The 25,580-nt window shown below is 52.7% G+C and overlaps 2 protein-coding genes and 1 pseudogene across 7 annotated transcripts in view; all 3 read right to left on the reverse strand.

Annotated features, from left to right (window-relative positions):
• Positions 1-64: 64 nt before the first annotated feature.
• On the reverse strand, positions 65-6,930 carry HMBS (hydroxymethylbilane synthase). 4 transcript variants are annotated; one of them, XM_002722723.5, is made up of 14 exons: positions 6,722-6,930; positions 4,302-4,355; positions 3,914-3,986; positions 3,503-3,552; positions 3,359-3,414; positions 2,935-3,012; positions 2,659-2,736; positions 2,462-2,537; positions 1,635-1,748; positions 1,366-1,404; positions 1,015-1,134; positions 755-808; positions 563-649; positions 65-482 (listed from the first exon to the last, which is right to left on the reverse strand). In XM_002722723.5, the coding sequence occupies exons 1-14, from the start codon at positions 6,764-6,766 to the stop codon at positions 309-311; spliced, it is 1,098 nt and encodes a 365-aa protein (XP_002722769.1). In that variant the 5' UTR covers positions 6,767-6,930; the 3' UTR covers positions 65-308. The 4 variants fall into 4 exon arrangements, with proteins under 4 accessions (XP_002722769.1, XP_008248720.1, XP_069935548.1 ...); XM_008250498.4 differs by lacking the exon at positions 6,722-6,930 and adding an exon at positions 4,482-6,500; XM_070079447.1 differs by lacking the exon at positions 6,722-6,930 and adding an exon at positions 4,899-5,450.
• Positions 6,931-7,605: 675 nt separating this feature from the next.
• On the reverse strand, positions 7,606-8,952 carry LOC138850763 (small ribosomal subunit protein uS15-like; annotated as a pseudogene).
• Positions 8,953-9,180: 228 nt separating this feature from the next.
• The window catches only part of VPS11 (VPS11 core subunit of CORVET and HOPS complexes), a 28,803-nt gene continuing 12,403 nt past the window's right edge, over positions 9,181-25,580 (reverse strand). Inside the window, exons 1-16 of one of the 3 annotated variants that reach the window (XM_002722708.5) lie at positions 23,502-24,636; positions 21,594-21,742; positions 21,314-21,449; positions 20,861-21,024; positions 19,254-19,501; positions 18,302-18,503; positions 17,766-17,917; positions 14,925-15,111; positions 14,389-14,535; positions 14,095-14,283; positions 13,827-13,988; positions 13,464-13,603; positions 13,178-13,380; positions 12,877-13,048; positions 9,766-9,988; positions 9,181-9,633 (exon numbers count right to left, since the gene is read on the reverse strand). In XM_002722708.5, the coding sequence (XP_002722754.2) occupies positions 9,469-9,633; positions 9,766-9,988; positions 12,877-13,048; positions 13,178-13,380; positions 13,464-13,603; positions 13,827-13,988; positions 14,095-14,283; positions 14,389-14,535; positions 14,925-15,111; positions 17,766-17,917; positions 18,302-18,503; positions 19,254-19,501; positions 20,861-21,024; positions 21,314-21,449; positions 21,594-21,742; positions 23,502-23,688 (2,826 nt within the window). In that variant the 5' untranslated portion in view covers positions 23,689-24,636 and the 3' untranslated portion in view covers positions 9,181-9,468. Of the gene's footprint in view, positions 9,634-9,765; positions 9,989-12,876; positions 13,049-13,177; positions 13,381-13,463; positions 13,604-13,826; positions 13,989-14,094; positions 14,284-14,388; positions 14,536-14,924; positions 15,112-17,765; positions 17,918-18,301; positions 18,504-19,253; positions 19,502-20,860; positions 21,025-21,313; positions 21,450-21,593; positions 21,743-23,497; positions 24,637-25,580 lie in introns of those variants that run through there. The other 2 variants (XM_070079425.1, XM_051837700.2) reach the window with 2 other exon arrangements.

Below are 25,580 nucleotides of genomic sequence, written 5' to 3' on the forward strand. Positions count from 1 at the left end.
GGGAAGGGTCAAAGGGGTTTGTGCCTGTTTGCGTCTCCACCGACCGCACCACGAGACAACCGGAGAGCCGCCCTCAGCTGGTTTATTCCCGGGGCTGGTTACATTCAAAGGCTGTGGCTTGCATTGTGTTCTCTAGAGATGAGGCCCCCACGCAGCAGGAGGCAAGGCCCCTAGGTGAGGCGAGTCCCCGGCGGTCAGGGACCCCGCAGTTCCTCCTGGAGTGACCACTTCCCAGTGAGAACAGGGCACTCGGCCGACGTCCTCCCCGGGGAGCGGCAGCCCAGGCAGGCACCTGTGCCCACGGCCGCTTAGTGGGCGTCATTCAGCTGGCGTGCAACGTCCAAAATGTTCTTGGCTCCTTTGTTCAGTAACAGATTGGCCAGGCTGATGCCCAGGTTCTCAGCGGCCAACTGGGGTCCTCGTGGAATGTTCCGGGCAGTAATGCCTACCAGCTGGGGGTCATCCTCCGGGCCATCTTCATGCTGGACAGAAGGGAGTGGGACTTAGTGGGGACAGGGAAGTCGCACTGCTCACTCCTCCCTCTCACCCTCTGGCTTTGTACCTGGGCAGGGACCTGGATGCTGGCCTGCATGGTCTCTTGCATTGTGTCGGAGCCATCCAGACTCCAGACTCCTCCAGTCATGTACAGCTGGTTAAGAAAACGGTTGTCTCAGCCTCGTCGGAGGGACTCCTTAGAGACGGGTGCACGGGGATGCCACTATGCTACCTCCCCGTCCTCAGGGTCCCTGCTTACCTGCCCATCCTTCATGGCTGTGTGTACTGCCACTGGCACACTGCAGCCGCCTTCCTGCAACCAGAGGTTCTGTGAGCTCCAGGGCCCCTAACACCCTGGGACCACACTTCTCAGATGCACAGACCCGAAGATGAAAGGCAGCTGAGGGAGGGCCCAGACCTGGCTCCTCCATACGCAGCAGCCACCAACAGGGAGTGACCCCTACCCACAACACGCACTTAAGGAACCTCCGCCCTCCACGGGGGAGCCTCGGGCCCTACCAGGTGCTTCAGGAAGGCCCTTTCAGCAATGCAGCGAAGCAGGGTCTCGGGATCGTGCAGCACACCCACCAGATCCAAGATGTCCTGGTCCTTAGCTCGAACTTCCACTCCCAGGGCCCCCTGATGGGAAAAACAGCTTAAGACCTCAGGCTGACCTCTCTCCAACCGAGCTAAGGATGGAACCCACCCCCCCTCCCCAGCTGCTCCCAGGCCTGTGGACCATCAGCATCCCAAAGCCCTCCCTGAGTATTTTATTTTGGGTGATGCAGACGTAGAAGGTGTGAGCCCAGCCTCTTAGCTGAAAATAACGGAAGAAGTTCATCAACACGCGGCTTCCCCAGTCAAGCGTACCTGGCCCACAGCGTACATGCATTCCTCAGGGTGCAAGATCTGTGAAGAGCAAGTGGGTCACAGACTTGAGATGAGGGCGCCCAAAAGCGCTCAGCGGGGAGGAGGAGCTTCCCTACCACTTTGAAAGCCTGGGTCGGCACATTTGAGAGTCTGGTGCCATCCTGGGACCTGTTTCCAGCTTATAGTGCCAAATGTAGGGTGGTCAGAAAGAGGATTCAGGCAGGAAAAGGAGTCCAGTTGAACTGGGGAGGGGAAGGCACAGGCCATACCTGCCCTACTCGGTTGTGCCAGCCCATGCGCTGTAGGCCAGCCACAGCCAGGATGATAGCACTGAACTCCTGCTGCTCGTCCAGCTTCCGGAGCCGGGTGTTGAGGTTTCCCCTCTGCGGAGAGGTGCTAAGGACAATGAGAAGCCTCGTGCTGCCCTCTCTGGCTGACTTCTACGCACCGCCCAGTCCCCCACTTAGTGACGGCAGCTAACACGTGGTGGTGGTCCAAAGTGCTCCCAGGTGCCAGCTATTTGCCCTCACAAGCCTGCGAGGCAGCTGGTGTGATTATCCCCATTTTACAGATGAGGACAATGGGCGTTTAAAGTAACTTGCCCAAGGTTGCAAGACATCTGAGAGCCTCCCCTAGCACCCAAGACTGTGATTATACTCCAGCCAGAAGCTTCCAGAGAATTCCCTATTTTACCGAGTAGAGCATTTAGCATACATTCTTTTTAAAATTAGTCCTATGAAATGTACTGCGGAGCCACTGTCAAATCAAACCATGGTAGCATAAACAACAGTAATGGAAGCACCGTCTAAACGTCCCATACGTCATCACTGTTCAGTACTGCTCTGTGTTTGTATGATCACGCTGGTCTTGTCTCCTGAGCTAAAATGTACACTCCCTACAGGCAGGGACAGTGTTTCTCTCACTCACTAGAATCCCCGGTGCCAGGCACCTGCCTGGGGCTGAAAAAACAACAAAAGATGGCAGGGTGGGTGGACAGAAGGACAGAGCGGCCGCTGCCCCTGCACTGTGAAGACCCCCAGGGCCCTCTGGCCCACGTCTTCATTGGCTGCTGCCCCTCTTTCTTCAAAAAGGATACGATACTCTTAAACTCCAGGTGTGGAAACTTCCTCTGCAGCTGGGCTGCTCTCCGCAGGGAGCTGGTTCCCACTACACTGCTCGGAGAGGGGGTTTAAAATCAGATGTCACACCATGGGCCACCGATCCTTTCCTCTGCCCGCATTCCCTCCTTCTTAGATGCACGTCCCACGAGATACCCACGCAGGCCTCACTCACCTCCTCTCTGGCAAGGTTGCTAGAGTCTTCCCAACAAATTTTGGGTGAAAGACAACAGCATCGCAGGGGTTCTCCCGCCTAGGCAAGGAGAGAAAGGCAGAGTAAGGGACAGACTTCAGTTCAGGCTACCTCTACTAATAGCCAACTAACGGGCATTTACTGTCTTCTGCCACACTCGACCCTCCTTAGGACAGCGGGAACAGCTCCTGAGGCAGAGGGCCACGTCCCAAAGGGAAAAGCAAAGCTCCCACTAGGCCCACGCCCTGCAGGACTTACTTGCAGATGGCTCCCACGGTGAAGCCAGGAGGAAGCACAGTGGGCAGGTCCTTCAGGGAGTGAACCACCAGGTCCACCCTGGAAAGGTGGGAGAAGGGGCAATGAGGAGGGGTCCAAGCAGCTGCCCCCACCTTTCCTCTGCCACCCCCACTTCTCCCTCAGCAGCGTGGCCTAGGGCCGTTCAGGCCTTTCCGGGACTCCAGGCTCTCTTCCCAGCCTCCCTTCCATCCCAGCGCCCTCAGCCAATCTCGCCTCCAAGGCAGCTGGATGACTCAGAACCAGGACGCTGTCCTTGACTGGAGCCTCAGGAAGCCACCGGGAGCCCCTCCAGCCCGCCTGAGCCTGGCTGACATGGGTTCGTAACACACAGTGGTGCCAGCAAGAGACAGGTGGGTGCCCCCCAGGCCCTCCTGTCCTCACTCACTCGTTCTTCTCCAGGGCATGTTCCAGTTCCTTGGTGAACAGGCTCTTCTCCCCAATCTGCCAAGCAAGAGCGAGCCAAGGAATGACTCTCTTGGGGGACAGACAGGCGAGACGGGGTCAAGGCCTGGGGGAAGGAGTCTCTCACCTTGGAAAGTGCAGTATCAAGAATCTTGTCCCCCGTGGTGGACATAGCGACTGTGGAGAGAGTCAATCAGGTGCTCATTGGCCTGCATTTATGGAGCCCTCCTGAGCCCAGCCCAGGGTGGGACAGAGGCACACAGGCCCCAGTCCCTGCCCCCTGGGAAGCGAGCCATCCAGCTTCCTCATCCAGCAGGAAGGCACAACCCAGCCACCAGGAAGGCCCAAAGCAGAAGATGAATGATGCCCAGACCAGCCCTGGGTGTCAGAGTTGGAGGCGCCAGGAGGAGGAGAGCAGCCAAGAACGATTCTTAGCGGCCACTGGGCCTCTAGGATGGGCCAAGTCAAAATCCCCGTGCGCTCTCCTCCGCAGGGACTCACTTCCCATCACCTCCCACGCTGCTTTTGGAAAACTCACTGATTTCAAACCGCAGGCCAGGGTATAAGGTTTTCAGCGTTGCCACCACACTGTCCGTCTGGATGCGAGCCAGCTGGGGGCAGAGATGCTGATTAGTCCCGCCTTTCCCTGGCCACTGCCCCAAGCTCAGAGCTTCACAGGACCAGGAAGACCCTGAAGGATTGGAATTCTCACCTAGGAATGAGACGCGCCTGGCCTGGGCGTACTCTGCACCCCAACGACTTCCCAGCCCAGGGACTCTCTCCGCAGAATGCACTCTGCCAGTCCCCACGGAATTTAATGCCCACCCAGAAATTCCTACACAGGGAACGAACCACCTGGCACCCACACCTTGCAATACTGCAAGCAGCAGCCATCCGTAGACTTCCACGGCAGCACAAGCACTCACCTGGCTCTTCCGGGTGCCCACTCGAATCACTCTCATCCTGGGGCTGCTCGCTTCCTGCGGAAAGAGTCCTCGTGTCACCGTCCCCACTGGGGCTTAGCAGCTCATCCAAGAACCAGAACCCCAGGCCTGGGCTCAGCCGGGCCTCAGGGTGGGGGCAATGCTGCAAGACGGCCCCCTTACCTTCCTCAGTACCTTCTGCCTCCTCAGGGAGCCAGAGAAGCAGTAGCAGGATCTGCTGTTACCGCCCTGCTGTAGCCAGGACACTGCGCCCCCAAGCCCACGCCGGCTGAGGCAGTTCTCAGAGGGAGTGCTGCACACAGGCAGGTGCAGAGAGAGATAAGGACCATCAGCCTGGCTACAGGGAGGGTGCGCCCTGCAGCTGGCCAGGGCAGGGCAGCAGGGGCCACACAGCAGAACTGTGCTGAGTCACTGGAGAGAGGTTGACTGTCCAAAGCAGAGCAGCACTGGAGAAAGCTCCAGTGTCACCCAGATGCCAGGCGCTACCCCACAGCTGCCACACCAAGGGTCCCTTGATCTGGCAGAATGCACACACATGGGAGGGGGCTCGGCAGATGTGGTGTGCAGTCCTGGCCCGACCTTGTGGCTTGGGCACAGCATCCCACCAGGACCTGCTTGTTGATCTTAGGTCTGGACTCAAGTTTCTTCTGCCCCAGAGGTGCTCGAAGACGGCGAGGCTGAGCTGCCTGAAGTTCACACACACTGAGTGCTGCCTCTGGTTTCACTGACGAGGAAATACCGCGATGTCAGGGACACACCTCTTCCTCATGCCACAGCAGCCTGGACAAAGGTGTTCAGTGCCAAGCAGGCAGAACTGGGTGCTTCAGTCTAAGGCAAGGGTCCTAATTCTTTCTACGTCAGTAGACGACCTCTGTAAATAATGTCAACTTTCCCTGCTCTGGGTTCTTCTGATGGAGTGCTTCTGCAGCCAGACATCTGGGGCCTCTGTTGCTGGAGGAGGCGACTCCTGGACTCTACCCTATGTGATCACTCCTCCAATAAATCAACCCTGGGAGACCCTCTGCAAATTAGGCTAGGCCTGGGGCTGGCGCTGTGGCATAGTGGGTAAAGCCGCTGCCTACAGTGCCGGCATCCCATATGTACGCTGGTTCTAGTCCTGGCTGCTCCACTTCCAATCCAGCTCTCTGCTATGGCCTGGGAAAGCAGCAGAAGATGGTCCAAGTCCTGGGGCCCCTGCACCCACGTAGGAGACCCAGAAGAAGCTCCTGGCTCCTGGCTTCGGATCAGCACAGCTCTGGCTGTGGCAGCCACTTGGGGAGTGAATCAGTGGATAGAAGACTTTCCCTCTCTCTCTCTGCCTCTGCCTCTCTGTAAGTCTACCTTTCAAATAAACAAATAAATCTTAAAAAAAAAAAAAAAAAAAAAAAAAAAAACAAAAAAGAAAACTGGGCTAGGCTTGAAGTGCTAAACATGGCCACTGACTTCTGGGCAACAGAGTCTCCTAGAAAAGAATCTTGGGTTCCAGAACTGCCAGGTTCAAGCAATCTTTTAAGTTCACAGAGTCTGTATAGCCTATGCAAATCAGACCGTTCCATCCAAAAGTATTTACTGAGCACTGGAGATGCTACAGCTATTGCTTTTGCATACTGCTGCTGTCTACCTGTTAGGGAGATGGGGCAGGCACCCCCGGGATCATGTCACAGAAGCAAAGTGCGACTCTACAGGGTGAAGTGACTTAGAAACAACGGGGAGAGCTGGAGCTAGAATCCAGATCTTCCTGCTGCAATAGCCAAGCATCTCATTCTGCACCAACAGGCCGCAGATAAGCAGCCGCCCCGTCTCTTCCTTATCTCAGGCCAGCACTGGCCGCCACCGTTCTGGGACTAGCGTGTGCACAAGCCCACAGCCCCGTAGGCAGGCTAGGAATGTTGAGAATGCCCAGGGGTGTCCGCACCCCACCCCACGGTAGTAATTCAGTGATGTGTCTCTGCTGGTGACTGTGGGAGTACGCTGGGGCTGAGGGGCTGCCACGGCGGAAAATCGGAGAAGGCGCACTTCCAGCACGCAGGGGATCCGGCGGCGTCAAAGCGGAAGGGCCTCCCAAGGTGGCTACATTCGCATCTGCCTCGCCCCGCAAACTTCCCCGCTCCAATCTAGAACCATGCATTTCAGGCCTGGCAGGAAACCCAGCCAGATGCCGGCAGGGAACAGCTTGAAACGCTCCTTCTACTCTTGAACCCGCCCCATCGCCTAATGATTTCTGCCTGTCCTTCCAACCGGCAATCCAGCTACTGGCCCTTTAAAAACCGTGTACACCGAAAAAAACAAAATGACGGATGCCCGTTCTGACCAATAGGCGTCCGAGGACGACAACCTAGGGCCAATCGTAGCACGGTTCATCCGGAAGCCCGAAGTAAGCGGGTCACCAGCTCAGAACTCACCGTCGTTGCAGAAGCCTCGTCATTGCCGTTGCCGGTGCCGGACATGGCTCCGCTCAGGCAGTAGGCCAGAGGTGCCGCCAAGGTACCCGGGTCCGGGGAGGCCGTGGGCTCCGGCCGGCGGGAGCCCGGGGCACGTGGGCCCTGAGCCCGTCCTGCGGCCTCAGACTCTGGGCCTGCACGGGGCCCGGCGTCACTTCCGCGCCCGCCCTCGGAGGGGAGGGCCCCGTTCTGGGCGGGAGTCGGAGCTGTTGCGACAGAGCGGCCCTTACCCTCTGCGCCGCTGCCCACTGCCCCGGGCTCTCCTGAGGGGAGGTTCCCGCCTTCGAGACCCGGGCGGGCCTGCTGATGCAAGGGCTGGGCCGGAGTCCCAGCTCTACCCGTGAAGTAAACTGCCTTCCCAGTGGTCGCCTACGACCCCCCGGGGGACCGTGAGGCGCGGGTGGAAAAGGAGCACCCATGCTCCCCGGAGCGGCCTCTCCCCAGTTACTGCAACTCACCCAGCGCCGCTTTTGCGCTGTCCAAGCCTAGCTTTGCTGGGACCCTGAAGCAAGCCGCATTTCTATTCCTTTATTAAATATGTGGCTGCCCCCCCCCTTTTTTTTCTTAAAGATTATTTGAAAGGCAGAGTTACGGAGAGCGAGAGGTCTTCCATCCGCTGGTTGACTCCCCAAATGGTTTCAATGGCCGGGGCTGCACCCATCGGAAGCCAAGAGTCTCCCACGTGGGTGCAGAGGCCCAAAGACGTGGTCATCTGCTGCTTTCCCAGGCGCATTAGCAGGGAGATGGATCGGAACCGGAGCAGCCAGGACTTGAACCGGCGCCCACATGGGATGTGGTGCCGCAGGCGTCGGCTTCACCCCCTGCACCAGGGGGCCGCTCCAGCATTTTTTCTTTTTTGTTAAACAATGATTTTATTGCTTGGTACATAGACGCGTTTACGCCATCAGGGCGAGGCTGTGGATGGCTCATATTTCCGATCGGAAGGGAGGACCTGTTTAGTTTGTAGTTTCGAGCCAGTCGGTGAACTTGGCTGTCAGAATCAGGCGAATTTAGCATCCTTATTCTTTGTTCCTTTCAAGGTGCTTTTGAACGGCAACAGCTTTCTTAATGAAATGACAGGGATGCTCCGTAAGATCAGGGGCGAGACCCCTGCACTTCAGGATTCTCAAGACTTCACTGCCTGTCTCAAAACGCACTTGTGTGGCTCACACCGATCTGTGAGGGCGCCAGGCCCTTTCTGGCCAGTTGCTAAATCTGCTCCTTCACGTCCTCAGCCGTCAGCTTCAGTCAGGTGGGGACAGGGCAGGGCCGACTGGGACAGGCCCTTCCCAGGACGTGCACACGACCCATGACGGCGGCGGACAGGCCGCAAAACAACAAAAACGCATTTCTGTTTTTCACATGAGGAAATATGTTCACAGAAATTAGTCATGCTTAGAGGCTGCACCTCTGAAGCACTGGGGTTAAGCTGCTGCCTGCAAAGCTGGCATCTCACAGGAGTGCCAGCGACCCCATACAGCTCCCTGCCAACATGCCTGGAAAAGCAACAAAAGAAAGAAAAGCCTGGGCTTGGGTCCCTGCCACCCAGTAAAGACCTCGGTTGGAGTTCCTGGCTCCCGGCCTTGGCCTGGCCCAGCCCTGGCTGTTGCAGCCACTTGGGGAGTGAACCAGCGGATGAAAGAGCTTTGTCTTTCCTTCTCTCTGTAACTTGCCCTTCAAATAAATAAATCTAAAAAACCCATAATTATGAAGTGGGAGCTAACAGCACTGTTGTTGGTGGAAGAGAAGGCTTAGCTTCTCCAGTAGTGTCACAGTCGTGAACTGAGCAGCTGTGTGCGAACCCTGGGCCCCAGTTTACCGCTCAGGCCTTTATGACCCCCATACACGCCCTGCCCTAAGTGAAAAGCGCCGCTGGGACTCAGACCCAGGGGAGCTGGTCCAACGTGTACTCACGGTCACTACAGTACTGCTTCTATAGTGTCACAAACACCACAGCTGCCTTCAACTTAAAACACCCATGTCAATAAACACCCTGTAGGAAGACTACTCTCACAGGAAGTGTAACCCAAATTCCACAGCAGCATCAGCTTCAGCTGGCTCCACAGAAGGCCTTTTCTCCTGTTCATCACCAGGTCATGAGGCCAGCAAGACAGCAAGAACGCCTTAGGAAGGGAGGCTGAGCCCAAGGCTTCCCCCAGAATCTGCCTTCTATTGAAGGCAGAATATCTGACCCAAACGAAAGAGCAAGAGGCATTCTGGGTGCTCAGTCGTTAGGCTTTTGCAGAGTGCTCAGTGAAGCAGAGGCCATAGGCCTCACACACACCACAGTGAGGTCTCAAGTCAACACGACCTGCAGGGGCTCCACAGGAAGGAACTGGAGTCTAGAACACAGGGAAGTACATTAGGCACAGCTACGAACCACCAGGAAGTCCCCGGAAAAAATCCTCCACCCCCCCAAATCATGATATTCGTTTATTTATAGTAAGGACCCAAGCACAGCCTGGCGCTCTTGGGTGCAGAATAAAGCTGCTATTGTCCACACGCAGAGGTTGCCGAGGTGCCCGCCCCCGCGGGCCTGAATGCTCTAACTGCTCATCAGCAGGAGGGAGGGGCCTGCAGGACGAGGCAGGAAAAGAAGGCCCCTGGGCTCCTTAGCTGTGGGCACGTCTGCCTAGCCTTCCACGCAGCCACCTCAGCGCCCATCGGTCCGCTGGGCCTCTGCCGTCACCTGCTTTCTCACGAGCTGCTTAAGTGCCCCTCCTGGAGTGCATGAGCAGGTCCCGCTGCAGCCCCGCCTCCAGGCTGGGGGGCAGTCTGGCTGTGGGCGGGTCGGTCAGCAGAGTCAGTTTATTGAAAACACCTCTGCCAAAGTAGTCGGCAATCACAGAGAAGCTGTCGTTGGAGCACTTGAGCTGCAGGAGAAGAGGGAAGAACCGTAACAGAAGTGACATTTCTTAAATGAGGAGAGGAGCCAAGCCCCGCAGTGCCCCAGGGACTCTGTGACACTGGGGGATCCCCTGCCCCACCTAGCCCACTCATCCCACCTGGTGCTGGAACTGATCGTGGAGATCTCGTTTCTGTTCCTGGGCCCGAATCATATCCATGACCTTCCGGTTTTCTGGGAGGCAGGTGGGGCAGTCGGCATCACTTTCGGAGTAACTCTCAAAGCAGTGCTGGTGGAAGGAGTGGCCACACAGGAAGTGCACCGAGGGCAGCTCCAAGGCACTGTTGCAGATGCTGCACTTGGTCTTCTGGAAAATCTTCGGACTACAGGCAAGGGAGACCGACAGGAGCGGCCGAGAGTGAGGGCAGGGCCACAGCCCGGGGGGACAGAGGGTGGCTGGAGGACACTGGGAGCGGTCCCTGTCTCGCTCGTCTCACCTCAAGGGAGGCGGCTGAGGACGGCAGCCCTGGGGCTGGAGTGAGCCTCTGCATGCTCTGGGCAAGCCCGAGTCACCCCCGGGGACAGTTTTCTCAAGTGCCAGGAAACTGCCTTCCAGGTCTGCACTCAGCTGTGACCCTTTGGGGGAGGCCTGTCCTGGGCACCTCATCTAAAACTGTCACACACACTTCTTCCCCACTCTCCCTCCATTTTCTCCTCAGAACCTGCCACCACCTCACACACTAGAAGAGTTGGCCTACCTCAGGGCTTTCTGTCTGTGTCTCCCTCTTCGACATGAGTGCCATGAAAGCAGGGCCTGGGACGTGATCCAGGCACAGTAAATATTTGTGGAATCAATAAATTGTTGTTCTCTAATAAACGTTTTACAAGGTTACGCGCACATAAGACTAAGAGTCGGGTTTGACATGTAACTAATCTGCTTCGTGTATTTTTTTTTTTTAAGATTTATTTTATTTATTTGAGAGGTAGAGTTATAGACAGTGAGAGGGAGAGACATAGAGGTCTTCCTTCCGTTGGTTCACTTCCCAAATGGCCGCAACAGCCAGAGCTGTGCCAAGCCGAAGCCAGGAGCCAAGAGCTTCTTCCAGGTCTCCCATGTGGGTGCAGGGGCCCAAGGACTTGGGCCTTCTTCTACTGCTTTCCCAGGCCATAGTAGAGAGCTGGATTGGAGGAGGAGCAGCCGGGACTAGAACCAGCATCCATATGGGATGCCAGCACCGCAAGCGGAGGATTAACCTACTTGCACCACGGCGCCAGCTCCCACTTCATGTATTTTCTAAAGCCAAGCTCAGAACAGATTCTAATCCCAACTTAGATGTGTGTTTAGAACAACTAGAAAATAAGTAGAGAGAAAGTAAGTACTTGCTACAAGATAATATCCCCCAAAGCCCCATAAATAATGATCTGTGTAATAAGCTATTCTGGAATTCCTCCATTAAAACAGATCTTCAACACAGAAGACAAATACTGCATGTTCTCCCTTGTTATGTGGGAGCTAAAATTTTTTTAAAAAGCTTGTATTAGTTTTGTTGCAAATATTTTATCAAATTTTGTTTTCAATCTGTGTCAAATTGATAGGAATGATATACTACCATAGTTTAATGATTTCGTAACTATTTAAAATTTATTTTATGGGGCCAGATAGCACATGGGCGCCAGCTCACGTTGAAGCTGCTCCACATCTATTCCAGCTCCCTGCTAATGGCCCGGGAAAAGTGGGGTAGGATGGCCCAAGAGTCTGGGCCCCCCTGCACCCATGTGGTAGACTCAGATGAAGCTCCTGGCTCCTGGCTTTGGCTTGGCCCAGTCCTGGCCATTGCAGCCATCTGATGAGTAAACCAGTGGATGGAAAATTCCCGACTCTAACTCTTTCAAATAATAAGTAAATCTTTAAAAAATAATTAAACAAAATAAAATTTAGGGGTTGGCACTGTGGCATAGTGGGTAAAGCTGCCACTGGCTCTGCCAGCATGCCATATGGGTGCCAGTTTGAGTCCCGGCTGCTCCACTTCTGATCCAGCTCTCTGCTGTGGCCTGGGAAAACAGCAGAATATGGCCCAAGTCCTTGGGCCCCTGTACCCACATGATAGACCCAGAAGAAGCTCTCGGATCCTGGCTTTGGATCGGCCCAGCTCGGGCTGTTGTGGCCATTTGGTTTAAGAGTGAACCAGCAGACAGAACACACAGACCTGCCTCTCTGTAACTCTGCCTTTCAAACAAATAAACCTTTAAGAAAAAAAGTTCTGAAAAAAATAAGTAAAATAAAATTGACTTTAAGAGTGAAGTTAAACATCTTTTAAGTCGATTATTGTTTATAACCCCTGCCTATTTTTCTGCTGGACTATGGTCAATTTATTTATTGAACTCTTTATTTGGTAAAACCATTAAGCCTTTGACTGCAATATAAATTTAAAATGTTATCTAATAAAATAAATTAAATATTAAGTTAAAAGAAATAAAAACCACACGTTCAAGGGGAGCACTGTGGCACAGCATATTACGCCTCCATATGCCACACTAGAGTCCCATATGAGAATGCTCATTTGAGTTCCGGCTGCTCTGCTCAAATCCAGCTTCCTGCTGACATGCCGGGGAAGGAGGCAGCGACGGCCCAAGCCCTTGGGCCACTCAGGTGAGACAGATGGAGTTCTTGGCTCCTGACTTTGGCCCGGCACAGAACTACCTACTGTGGTCATTTGGGGAGTGAACCAGTAGATGCAACATTCTCTGTCTCTCTGATGTTTTTTTTTTTTTTTTTTTTTTTTAAGATTTTATTTATTCGTTTGAGGTACAGAGAGAGGGAAACACAAAGAGAATGACCTTTCACCCGCTGGTTCACTACCCAAATGACCGCAACAGCCAGAGCTGAGCTGATCTGAAACCAGGAGCTTCTTCGGGGTCTCCCACACAAGTATGGGGGCCCAAGCACTTGGACCACCTTCTACTGCTTTCCCAGGCCATTAGCAGGGAGCGGGATTGGAAAAGAAACAGCCAGGACAAGAATTGGAACCCATATGGGATGCCAGCACAGCAGGCGGAAACTTAGCCCCCTACGCCACAGCACTGCCCCAATGCTGTGCCTTCCAAACAAACAAATCCGTCTTGAATAAACACCTCTTCAAGACTAAAAATGCACACACACACACATGCAATCCTGTCTTCCTGCCTCTGATGTGTTTTTACTATACCCCATGAGGAACAGGATCACAGCCTGGACTCCTCCCCTCCCCCTGTACATACAGGTGCTAGGTACCTCGCCTTGAGTTCCTGGATCTCCTGGCGGATGCGAGTGGTCTCCTCTCGGTACCTCCGCACCCGCAGCTCATCCTGTGCGATCTGCTGGCTCTGCTTCTGCAGTTTTTGGACCAGGTAGTCCCGGATGACAGACAGAGTAGCTGTGGAGTTGTGGGCCAGGGTCTGCACCACTGAGAGGGGGTCCGAAAGGAAACAATAGGGTGAGCTGAGCAGCAAGCTCTGGACAGAGCGGAAGGGCCCTGGCCACAGAGCCCTTCGTGGTTGGCAGCCGAGCACTCCCGACCCCACCCTCCCAGTACCTAGAAGGGGCGGCATGAGGTTCCTGGTCTCGATGTGCTTGAGCACGGCCGCCACGTACTCCTTGCAGTCCTCCTCCTTGCGGGCAAAGTAGCTGAGGGCCTGTTCCCAGAGGGAGGGGTCCTGCTCGCCATGGCGCTCACACACGGCGATCACCTGCTGGTACTGCTCATGCTGCATGTGGTAGTGCATTATCTGCTGGAACCTGGGGCCGGGCAAGGGCACAGCTCAGTGTCCCTGGGACACTCCCTGAATCCTTCCCCTTCTCGGGAAGTTCCCGATGCTTACAGCTTGCCCTGCTCATAGAGGTAAAGGACCCCGTCCTGGAAGTCATGCATCTGGCACAGGACCAGGGCCTTGTCAAAGACATCACAGAAGCGGCCGCTCTTCAGCAGGGAGATGGCCTCTGCGTGAAGCTTCTCTTTGACCTGGGGAGGAAGGAGGGCAGAGCTGCTGGACATGCAGAAGACTCACAGGGTCTCTTGGAAGCAGGCCAATCAGCGGGTTCTTCCCCTCAGCCCAGTTTCCCCTGCCCTAGTTAGCCCCGTGGATGAGGGGTCACCGCTGGTCTCAGGAATGAGTGTAGTAAAAGGCAGCCCCCAAGAATTGAGTCTGCTCTCCAGCACACCCGAGCGTCTGGCCGGGGCTCACCTGGGGCTCCTTCTCATGGGCCCAGTTCTGCAAGCGCAGCTCGAGGAGCGTGTCGTAGACGCCCTGGGGGGAGTCTGGCTGCACCTCGCTCATGTGCTCCAAGAAGGCTTTCAGCTCTCGCGGGTTGTTGGCAAAGATGGGGATGAACTCTTCCGAGTTGGCCTAGGACACCAAGGGAGGAGAGGGGAGGCAGGGTGAGTGGGCTCGGTTCCCAGGAGGCCCCTACAGTGATCCTGGCTGTCCACAGCTGCTCTACCAAAGGCCTCACCCTGCAGCCTGGAGCCTCCCTGTCGCCTCGGCCTTCTGTGCTGGGCCGGTAGTCAGTGCAGAGTCCCTTCAGCAACTGGGTCGTCTGCTCTGGGATGTGGTGCATGAGGGTCTTCCCATAGCGCTTCATGTTGCTTTCGGCCTGCTCGAAAGGCAGCTTGCCGATGTACTGAAGAGCTTCCTGGTAATTCTGCGGGGTGGTGAGAGGCTGGCTAGCACCTGCTCCTGACTCACGCAGCCTCCTGCTGCGTCCTCAAGATGAACAGGGCTCTGAGCGAGTCAGGATCTCACCCACCTTAATGTCCTCGAGCTGGATCTTCAAGTACCACTCGTGATGCGCATGGTTCTCGGCCAGGTAGAGGGCGTGGGAGTAGTAGCCAGCCTGCCGGAGGACCTTGATGGCTGTCTCCACGTCAAAGTGGACTTCACTCTCGCTCTTTGTCTGCCAGGGAGACACCAGACAGAGTCATTCGCACAGAGGTGGCTGGAGAAGGGAAAGGAAACAAGCAGCCGGTGTTAAGACAGATTCCTAAGGGGTACTAAAGCCCAGGCTTGGGGAACACGAGGACAGCCTGCCTCTCAGGCCTTCCTGGGGACACAGCTTCTTCAACGTCACTTCTCTGGCCTGATACATGAAGAGTTCTGGTACCATAAAAACAAGGAGGGGAGATGGGAGAAAAACAGCAGGACAGCTACTGTGCTCCCCATTTACAGAGGGTGCCGGTCTCCAGATTAAGGTCAGCCTTTGCATTCTCATGCCCGGCTACAGAAGGGGAAGCCCCAGTGCACAACGGGGACCCCCTGGAATCCTCTCCCAACACCGCCCTGCACCTTGATGAACTCCTCCAGCTTTGAGCTGTCCTTGAGCTTGGTATAGCAGTTGAGGAGCAGGGTGGTATGGTCGGCATTGGCCAGAGACTGTCGGTGCAGGGTCTGCAGGTAGGCGGTCAGGTTGTGGATGCGCTGTGCATCCAGAAACTTGCGGATCACGTAGGATGGCTCCAACTTCCCAATGGTTCTAGAGACACAAACATCATCTGCATCAGGGCACTTCTCAAACTTGCGTGCATGAGAATCACTGCAGAGCATGTCACAATGCAAGCTGCTTCAGTAGGCCTGGGAGGCCCCAGATTCTGCATTTCTGACAGTCCCAGGTAATACCAGTCTGCTAGACTGTGAGCTGCAGTGCGCACCAAGGTCCTGGATCACTTATTTTTTTTTCCTCAACTGACAAGTAAAAACTGCAATAGGGGCCAGCGTTGTGGTGCAGTGGGTCAGGCCCCTGCTTAGGACACCAGCATGCCAATCCCAGTTCCAGAGTGCTGGCTCGTGTTCTGGCTTCTCTGTTTCCAATCTAGCCTCCTGCTAATGTGCCTGGGAAGGCCCAGATGATGGCCCAAATACTTGGGCCCCTGCTACCCATGTGGGAGAACAGCAAGAAGTTCCAGTTTCCTGGCTGCGGCCTGGCCCAGACCTGGCTGTTGTGGTCATTTCAGGAGTGAACCAGCAGATGGAAGCACTACTTCTGCCACTTTTTCAAATAAATAAATAAATAAATCTTTAGGGGGGAAAAGGGTACATATTTATGGGGTGCCATGTGAAGTTTCAACACATGTGTACATCATGTAATTCCAAATCTAGGTAAAGACATTTATCTCCTCAAACACATCACTTTCTCATGATGAAAACATTCAGTATCTCCTCTTGTAGTTCTGAAATACATGATCCATTATCAGTCCCTACAGTCACCCTACTGTGTAACAGATGTGAGAGTTTTCTCTGTGACTTAACTCCGATCGCCCAACCTTTCCCACCCCTCTCCCCAGCCTCCGGGGACCACCACTTGACCAGCTGCACTTGTCTTTCTGTGCCCGACTTTTTTCACTGACCATGATGACCGCTAGTTCTACCCATGTCACAAATGACAGGACTTCATCTTTTTTAATGGCTGAACAGAATTCCACTGTGTCTATGTGCCACATTTTCTTTACCCACTCATCAGCTGGACACCTCAGCGGATCCTATACGTTGGCTATCACATATGGTGCTGTAACACTGTATGTGGGAGGACACATGTCTTTTCGACAGACTGATTTCATTTCCCTTGAGTACATACCCAGCAGTGGGACTACTGGATCACATAGTAATTTTATTTTTTTTTTAAAGATTTATGTATTTAATTTGAAAGGCAGAGTTACAGAAAGGAAGAGAGACAGATACACACAGAAAGAATATGAGAGACAGAAAAAAGATATCTACTGGTTCACTTTCCAAATGGCTGCAACAGCCAGGGCTAGGCCAGGCTGGACTCAGCGGCCTGGAACTCTATCTGGGTCTCCCACATAGGTGGCAGGGACCAAGCACTCGGGCCATCTTCCACTTCCTTCCCAGGTGTATTAGCAGGGAGCTGGATCATACATGCAACAACTGGGACTCGAACCAGGACTCATGTGAGATGCTGGTGTCAAAGTGGCTTAAGTTACTGCCCACCCCTCCAGCCTCTATTTTTAATTTTTTGAGAAACCTCTGTATTGTTTTCCTGAACTTCTGTACAATTTACCTTGTAACCACAGGGTATGAGAATTGCCCTTTCTCCACATCCTCACCTGCAGGCATCTTTTCTTTAAAAAAAAAAAAAAAAACAACTTATTTATTTTATTTATTTGAGAAGTAGAGACAGAGCAAGCTCTATCCACCTGTTCACTCCCCTGTAACAGCTGGGAATGGCCTGGCCAAAGCCAGGAGCCAAGAAATCAATCTAGGTCTTTCACATGGGTGGCAGGGATCCAGTTATTGAGCCATCACCTCTGCCCCCCAGGGTATGTGTTAGTAGGAAGCTGGAATCAGGAGAGTAGACAGGACTTGAACCCGTGAACACCAATATAATGGGATGTGAGTGTCCCGGGCGGTGTCTTAACCACCACACCAAACAACAGTCTCTGATCTGTCTGGGAAGTAGTCATCCTAACTAGAATGAAATTGGTTCTTAAACTTGGTTGAAAATAAGAAAAAAGAAAAAAGCTGGCCAGATTTCTAAAACAGTATAGAAACAAGAGATATGGGGCCAGCACTGTGGCATAGAGGGTAAAGCCTCTGCCTGTGATGCCAGCATCCCATATGGGTGCTGGTTCAAGTCCCAGCTGCTCCACTTCCAATCCAGCTCTCTGCTGTGGCCTGGAAAAGCAGTAGATGGCCCAAGTCCTGGGGCCCCTGTACCCACATGGGAGACCAGGAAGAAGCTCCTGGCTTCAGATCGGCGTACCTCTGGCTGTTGCGGCCAACTGGGGAGTGAACCAGCGGATGGAAGACCTCTCTCTGTCTTTGCCTCTCTGTAACTCTGCCTCTTAAGTAAATAAAATAAATCTTTAGAAAAAAAAGGAAACAAGAGATAAACTCTCTTTTTCCTTTAAAGAACCAAGAAATATGAATCTTTAAAAAGGCTAGGCTTAAGTTTAAAATAGGAGGTCATCATCAGTTCAATTGTATACTGATTGGATTTAACCCTAAACACTGCCTTTCCAATAGGGTACCTCATCCTCCCCTATGAGATGGTGCAGTTTCCATGGCAAATATGAGCCGTTCGGGATGGAGTTCCAGCCCTTCCCCCACACAGGTCTCAGCCATCTGGCTGCCTGCTGTTCAGAGCTACATCCCCAGTGCCTCCAGACTGACCGGATGTACTGCTGGACAGCGCCGTCATGGTTGCCCTTGCTGTAGAGATGGTCTCCATACTGCATGAAGATCTGGGCCAGCCCGTCACTGTCCAGATGCTGGCTCTTGGCCAGGTTAATTGCCATCTCAAATAGGTTCTTCTTGAACAGCATCTAGAAGAGGAGAGACGTTAGAAAACTGGGAGCAGCAGTCCTGAAAAGACCCCATTCCCAACATGCACCTGCAACACACAAGCCAGACAGTCCTGCAGCTGCAACCTGCCCAGAGCCTCAGCACAGTGAGACCTCCCACAGACCCACCTCATCTTGGTTGGTCTTTGCCAACCAAGTGGACCCTGAGAGTGGGCTCAGGCTCTGGGCACTTATGGCCCTTAAAGCCTCATCCCAGGCCATTTATCTTGTGATTCTACCTTAGCTAAGGACACTGAGTCAGACAGTGACCCCAAGGGAAGGGAAACCCTGGGCAAAGTGACTAGGGAGCCTACTCCCGCAGCTGCTTCTGAGCCTGTGCTAGCTCTGGGAACCTGGTGGCCTTGCCTCCAGTTTGGTCTGTGTGTCCTTCTCCTGCAGTGCGTGGACCCGCCCATCCCTCGTCAGCACGTACAGGGAGCCCCATTCAGCAAGCACATCCACTACATCCTCAAAGACAGCGCTATAGGCTATGAACTTGTTGCACAGGTCATAGATGTTGAGAATCTGCTTATCGGAGCTCTGCGAGTCCTGGCTGGTAAACTCTGACCTGCATAGGAAAGAGACAGCATCAGACATGTGGATCCCCCATCTCCACTCCCCTTCAGTTCTTTCCTGGGACAAGTGTGGTGCTGCGCATTCCTCTCAGAACAAATCACCACTTTGGCTGCTCACCTGTACAGCTCACCCTGTAACACCCAGCATTGTGCTGGCAGGTGCAGAAAGAAAGCACAAGGGCCTGATCTTATCTCTGGGACCCTACCATGAATCCCGACAGTAGACAGATATCCACCCATCTCACAAGTGATCATCTGACGCCTGCTGTGCTTGGTGCCGTACGAAAACAAACCAACTTCAACTAGGGAGCACTGCCACCATGCAAGAGTCCCCACCTCCCCCTTTTACAGGGCTCTGGAAAAACACAACTGTGCTTTGCATTCTCACTACTTTCAAATTTCTCCGCTACCTCAATCCCTTGTTCCTCTGTCCAATTTGGCTAAAGAGTAAAAAAAAAAAAAAAAATCAATATAAATTCCAAATTTCCTGGAACACTCTAGTATACCAGGGCCACTCAGCAAATGAAGCAGCAATGGAGTCAGTGCTTGAGATGGGAGCATCCCTTATCTGCAGCAAAACCACACATTCTTCAGCAAAGAGGACGTCTAGGTGCAGTGCAATCTACGTGAAACCGAAGTAGGAGACTGGCAAGACCCAGCCATTAGGATTTTAAAATCTGGATAATTTGGGGACAACAAGTCCAAGTCTCTCTCTTTCCCTTCCCTTCTCCCTGGGTCCTTACTTGGGGGAAACCTTCCGATCACGAGAGACGATGACGAGGTAGCCTCGAAACCAGTGGGCGATGAGCTTATGGCCCTCAAAGGCGAAGCAGGGCCCACGTTCATCAGGCTGGTACAAGTAGACGCAGTCGTCTCCGGCCACAATGAACTGCAGGTCCTGAGAAGGGTCGCTCAGGGCTGAGCAGCGCAGGCCACAGCCGTGGGTGTCCAACTCCACACGGGGGTAGTCCTTCCCGGACACTATATAGGACTGTGGAAGAAAACAAGCAGTTCAAGGCTCCCTTTGAGGGGTGGCACTGAAGCCTCCATATAAAGTACTCCCATCTCTGTAAGATGGCACTTCAAAATGCTCAAGGAAAAAACGGAATTAGAAAAGATACGGCTATAGACTGGCGTTGGGAGCAGCAATGGAGTCAGTGCCTGAGATGCCAGCATCCCTTGTCAAAGCACCTGGGTTCAAGTCTGAGCTTCCTGCTAATGTGCACCCAGGTGTCAGCAGGTGACTGTTCAAGTACTTGGGCTCCTGCCACCAACGTGGGCAACCTGCACTGAGTTCTGGGCTCCTGGCTTTGGCCTACCCCAGCTCTGGCTGTTGCAGGTATTTGGGAACTGAACTGGCATATGGGAGCTCTCTGATTTTCTTTTAATAAATTTTTTAAGATTTATTTATGTATTTGAAAGGCAGAGTTACAGAGACAGAGAGCAAGTGAGATCCTCCATCTGCTGGTTCACTCCCCAAATGGTGACAACAGCCAGGGCTGGGCCAGGCCGAAGACAGGAGCCAGGAGGCTCTTCCGGGTCTCTCACATGAGTGCAGGGGCCCAAGCACTTGGGCCATCCTCCACTGCTTTCCCAGGCCATTGGCAGGGAGATGGATTGGAAGCAGAGCAGCTGGGACTCAAACCAGTGCCCATAATGGACGCCAGCAGCACAGGCGGCAGCTTTACCGGCTGTGCCATGGCGCTGGCCCCTCTGCTTTTCAAGTAAAATGAAAAAATAAATAAATAAATAAAAGAGAATGGGGTGAACATGCAGCACAGCACATTAAGCTGTTTCTGGGGACACCTGCATCCCCTAATGAAGTGATGGTTTGAGTCCAGCTACTCCACTTCAATCCAGCTTCTTGCTAATGCATCTGGGAGGTGGTAGATAATAGTTCGTGTTTGGGCTCCTGCCACCCATATGGGAGAATGGACACAAGTCCCAGTTCCTAGCTTAAGTCTGGTGCAGCGCTGGCTGTAGTGCGCTTTTGGGAAGAGTACCAGCAGATGGGAGATCTCCCTTTCTCTGTCACTCTGCCTTTCACATAGACGAAAAGAAAAAACAGGCTTTTTAGGGGCACCAGGAACCAAAGAGGCAAAGCAACTTGTCCAATATCACATAGCTAAAGGGGAAAACATCACGGCCTTTTCATTACAAGCCCCGTGTTCTTTTCTTATGCTTCCCACTCTCCGATGTAAAAAAATGAAATACTAAGCGGGGCAATGAGTTAGGGCTATCTGACGAAAGTTCTAAGCATGCCACCTCTCCCATTAGTCCCTTATCCTAGCCCCCTGAGCAACAGAAAAGTCTTACTGGCTGCCGCTCAGACTGGTGGCCTCTGTCATACCTGGACATTCTCTGTCGTCACCACAAACAAGTGGGTGGTCTTTCCTGCTTGGCGAAAGGCCAGTCCAGTAACGGGATAGTTGCCCTTGTGCAAGATCTGGGTCTTGCTATGCCGGTCCCGGGTGATGTCTCCCTTGTTCAATGTCACACTGCCATCAGTGAAACCTGCAGGAGAGCAAGGAGCAGGACTTCAATGAAGGGAAGAGAGACCAATTAGGAACGCCAAGTTCACCTTACACCCAGACTCTCTAATGGCTTACCTGAACACTGGAACTCCCTGGCTCATTATTAAAGAACAAACTGACATGCTTTCTCATTCCAAACTTCACTATCTCAAGGCCTCAGTGCAGAACAAAGTGATCTCATGAAAACAAATGAAGAGGAGCCGCAGAAGCAACTCTGAAGAACGTCTACAAAGCATCTGAAGTGTTACTTCTGCTTTCTTTCTGCTTACCGATGGCCATAAAGTTGAGATTTTCATGGACCGTCAAACAAGACACAACAGTTGGCTCTGTTCCTGGGATGGCGGGAAAGATTCGAGTACAGAGTGGGTTGCCACCATCTCTTTTCTCCAGGTTCCAGATCTTTACCTGTGGACAAACCTCTGAAGTGTGAATGCTATTCACCCTCCAGCAAAAACAAAAAAGCAAAACAAAAGAAAAAAAAAAAAAACACCAGAAGACAGAAAACATTCGCAGGATCCCGGATCTCCCTTCTTCCTTTCTGGGACTCACCAGAGGGTTGATGCCCTCTTCATCCTCACCAACAGACGCCAGGATGTTGTGCTGCTTCAGCTGGTACAGGTGAGTCACCCGCAGTTTGTAGGCCTGGAAGCCTGTAAGCTGGAGGGAGCGTGGCAAGAACCAGATCTGGCCTTCCATATGTGCAGGGCAGTCAAGGTGCTTCCTCTCCAAGAAGAGATATGATAGTTCCCCTGAGCTATGGGTTCACTTTCCATGGCTTCAATTACCCAGTCAACCACAGTCTGAAAATGCTACTACTACACTGGGGCTGGCATTGCGGCCTCGCTGGTCAAGCCACCACTTGCAAAGCCAGCATCCTGGCTTCCTGCTAATGCGCCTGGGAAGCAGCAGATCATGGCTCAAGTGCTTGGGCCCCTGCACCCACGTGGGAGACTCATACAGAGTTCTGGGCTCCTGGTTCAGCCTAGCCCAGACCTGGCCCTTGTGGCCAGTGGACAAAAGACCTCTTTCTCTGTCTCTCTGCCTTTCAAATAAATAAAATAATTTTTTTTAAAACTGTATTACTTGCTTCTCTTCTTCCCTGGCCTCTTGTCAGGAGGGGCCTTGCTGTAGCCCTGTGCCTCTAGGGCACATGGCCTTTGGGCCACCCGCCCTAGGCTTCCTGGCCTAGATGCTCCTCCAGGTGGCTGGTTCCTGGTGCTCGGTATGAACCTAGATTTACCTCTCTCTCTTAAATAAAGCTCTCACTCTCCTATGCATCTTTTACATTAAATAAAAGCTTAAAATGTAAAAAAAAAAAAAAAAAAAAAAAAACCTATTACTATTATAGTGTAAAGAGGAAGTAAGATATTTTGAAAGAGGAACCACATTTACTTAACTTTTAGTATGGCATATTTTTATAATAGCTTTATTTTATTGTTAATCCCTTACCATGATTAACTTACAAATTAAATTTTATCGTGGATATGTACATAGAGATGGTCCTGGACTTACGATGGTTCAGCTCACAATTTTCCAGTCTCACAATGATGCAAAATCAATATGCATTCAACAGAAACCCAACTTCAAATGCTGAATTTGAAAAGATCAAAATCTTTCCCAGGCTAGCGATATGCAGTGCGGTACGACCCTGGGATGCTGGGCAGCACGGAGAGCCACCGCTCCTCAGCAGCCAGGTGGTCACAGGGCAAAGGGCTGACACGCTACAGTGCACCACGTGACCAAGCTCTGCTTGGCAGGAGTGTGTACTACATGCATTTTTGACAAAATATTTTCAACTTAAAATGCTTTAAGCACGATTTAACCCTACTATAAGTTTAGAAACATTTGCCAAGGAAAAAACAATATATAGAGTTTCGTAGTATCTATGGTTCCAGGTATCCCTGGTGGTCCTGAAACCATGGATAAGGGGGAACTGCTGTATTTATGTGTGGATCAGAACGCAAACTAACATGCATACATTATCAAGGATTTTTGACATTACCAAGGATTTCTTCTGGCGGAACATCCTGCCTTAAAGAGTGGTGAAGCCCAGAGTTTAGGGCAACTACGTGAAGAACAAAGCCACAAATTCCTAGTCTCATCTACCTCCCCTCCACAATACTGGGCAGGGGAAACCATGACACCTTACAAATTTATCTTTTAAAGCCAACCGGCATCCATTTTTTGGACTGATCTTAAGATAACCTTGCCAACTGGCACGACGCCCTTTTTACCGATAAAGAAACTGAAGGCCAGTGGTTACATGACTCGCCCAGGATTGGTCAGTCGACAAATTGGAGAATGGACTTCCTTCTGTCTTCCCTCAGCCCACAGAAGAACCCTAGCGCCTATCGAAAGGAAGGTGGCCCAGGGCACGAACCACTCTGACAGGTTCCATCCCAGCTGGATCTCTTCAGCGACCGGGAGAGCAAAGAGACAGCTCCGGAGGAAGGATATCTCCAAAGACCAGGCTCCCTCGGCCTGAGTCGCAGACCGTGATGCCAGGAGGGAGGCAAAGGAACTTGGAAGCAGCGGATCCGGCGGTAGGCGCGGCCCCGGGAGCTGCCCCATCATTGCCCACGGGCTCCTTCACCAGTTCCTTGTCGAAGAAGACGAAGCGCCGCCACTGCAGGTAGGCCGCCATCTTGGCCGTGGAACTCCGCCTCCAGGAGTTGTGTCACGTGAGCCGAGCCCGCGGGTCACATGATCAGAGGTCCTAGGCGCACGCGCGTCCGGCGCACTGGAGAAGGTGTGGAAGAGCCCTAGTTTCCCGGGGCTGGGAGAGTGGGCGGGCCTGTGTGCTGTCAGATTTCCTAAGAGCCACTTGTTCTGGGTAGAACTCTAACTGCGCTGGCTAAGATGCCGAACAGCTGGACCCTTCGCCCCTTTGAACATCTGTTTTGGCCTATGTAAAATGCGCCTGCGCGGAGAGATCAGGCTAAGCGGTGTCCTGCGCTTCGCGAATTGTAACCCGCTGTGCCTAAGAGAATGGTGTTTAGGCCTCACGGGACTTCATAAATGAAGCAATATATATGAAACTAGTTTTTTGGCCGTTGGAGAGGAGAAATAAAATTAGAAGTTTGTGTCTGCTCCTAGGCATAGATTGTGAACCAGTGTCATTTATTCGTTTTTGTGTCCTGCTTAAAACATGCTCTTAAGGAAGTTGGGAAATACTGATGGGGCTGGAATTCTCAAAACCCCGTGCCCTTTTCCACAGTGGGAAAGAGCAGAAGCCTGGAAGCCGCAGCTATGGGAGCTGAGTAACTTTTTTGTCTGTTTTAAAGACTCACTGTTATATATTTTGCACTTTTTAAAATATTTACTTTATTTATTTGAAGGGCAGTTACGGGGAGGGGGGGAGTGCGAGATCTTCCATCCAGTGGTTTTACTCCATAAATGGCCACAATGGACTGGGCTGGACCAGGCCGAACCCAGGACGCAGGAGCTTCATCCAGGACCTCCCATGTTTCGTGCAGGGGCTCAAGGTTTCTGCCCATCTTCTGCTGCTTTCCCTGGGCACATCAGCAGGGAGTTCGATTGGAAGTGGAGCAGCCAGGATGTGCCGGCCTGCGGCACAATGAACTGGGTCTTCCTGAAACAGAGAGTGGGAATGCGGGGACAAGGACGCAAAGAATGGAGCCAAGACAAGTCCTGATCAAGGCTCGTTTATTGAATAAATGCAGTAGTATTTAAACATGACCAGTTGTTTACAAGGAGGAGCACAAAAGATTTACATATCAAAACGGCTCTTAAGGTTACAATAAAAACACTTAGGTGATAAATGAAGGTTACAGGTGTGACTGATTATTTGTATCATCTCTTGTGAAAGGTTTAGGTTCCTCCTGCCTCTTCCCGGAATCTCCCCTAGCCTAATTGTCTGTGCCAGGAAGTCTCCATTCATATGTTTAAGTGTAAACAAAGGGAGTGACTACCTGTGGCTGCCCACACCAGGACTTGAACTAGTAACTTTCTGGGAGGCTGGCATTGTAGGCAGTGGCTTAACCCATTATACCACAATGCTGACCTCTATATTTCACATTCCACAGGCCAGCGCCGCGGCTCAACAGGCTAATCCTCCGCCTAGCGGCGCCGGCACACAAGGTTCTAGTTAGTCCCCGTCGGGGCGCCGGATTCTGTCCCGGTTGCCCCTCTTCCAGGCCAGCTCTCTGCTGTGGCCCAGGGAGTGCAGTGGAGGATGGCCCAAGTGCTTGGGCCCTGCACCCCATGGAAGACCAGAAGCACCTGGCTCCTGCCATTGGATCAGCGCGGTGCGCCGGCTGCAGCGTGCAGGCCGAGGCGGCCATTGGAGGGTGAACCAACGGTAAAAGGAAGACCTTTCTCTCTGTGTCTCTCTCACTGTCCACTCTGTCTGTCAAAAAAAAAAAAAATTCCACAGAAGTCTATGAACGGTTCTTTTTTTTTTTTTTTTAAGATTTATTTAAAAGGCAAAGCAATAGAGAGAGGGAGAGACAGAGATCTTCCATCCTCTGATTCACGCCCCAGATGCCCAAGGCTGGGCTCATCTGAAGCCGGGAG

The sequence above is a fragment of the Oryctolagus cuniculus genome, chromosome 1, assembly GCF_964237555.1.
Source record: "Oryctolagus cuniculus chromosome 1, mOryCun1.1, whole genome shotgun sequence".
NCBI classification, from domain to species: Eukaryota; Metazoa; Chordata; class Mammalia; order Lagomorpha; family Leporidae; genus Oryctolagus; species Oryctolagus cuniculus.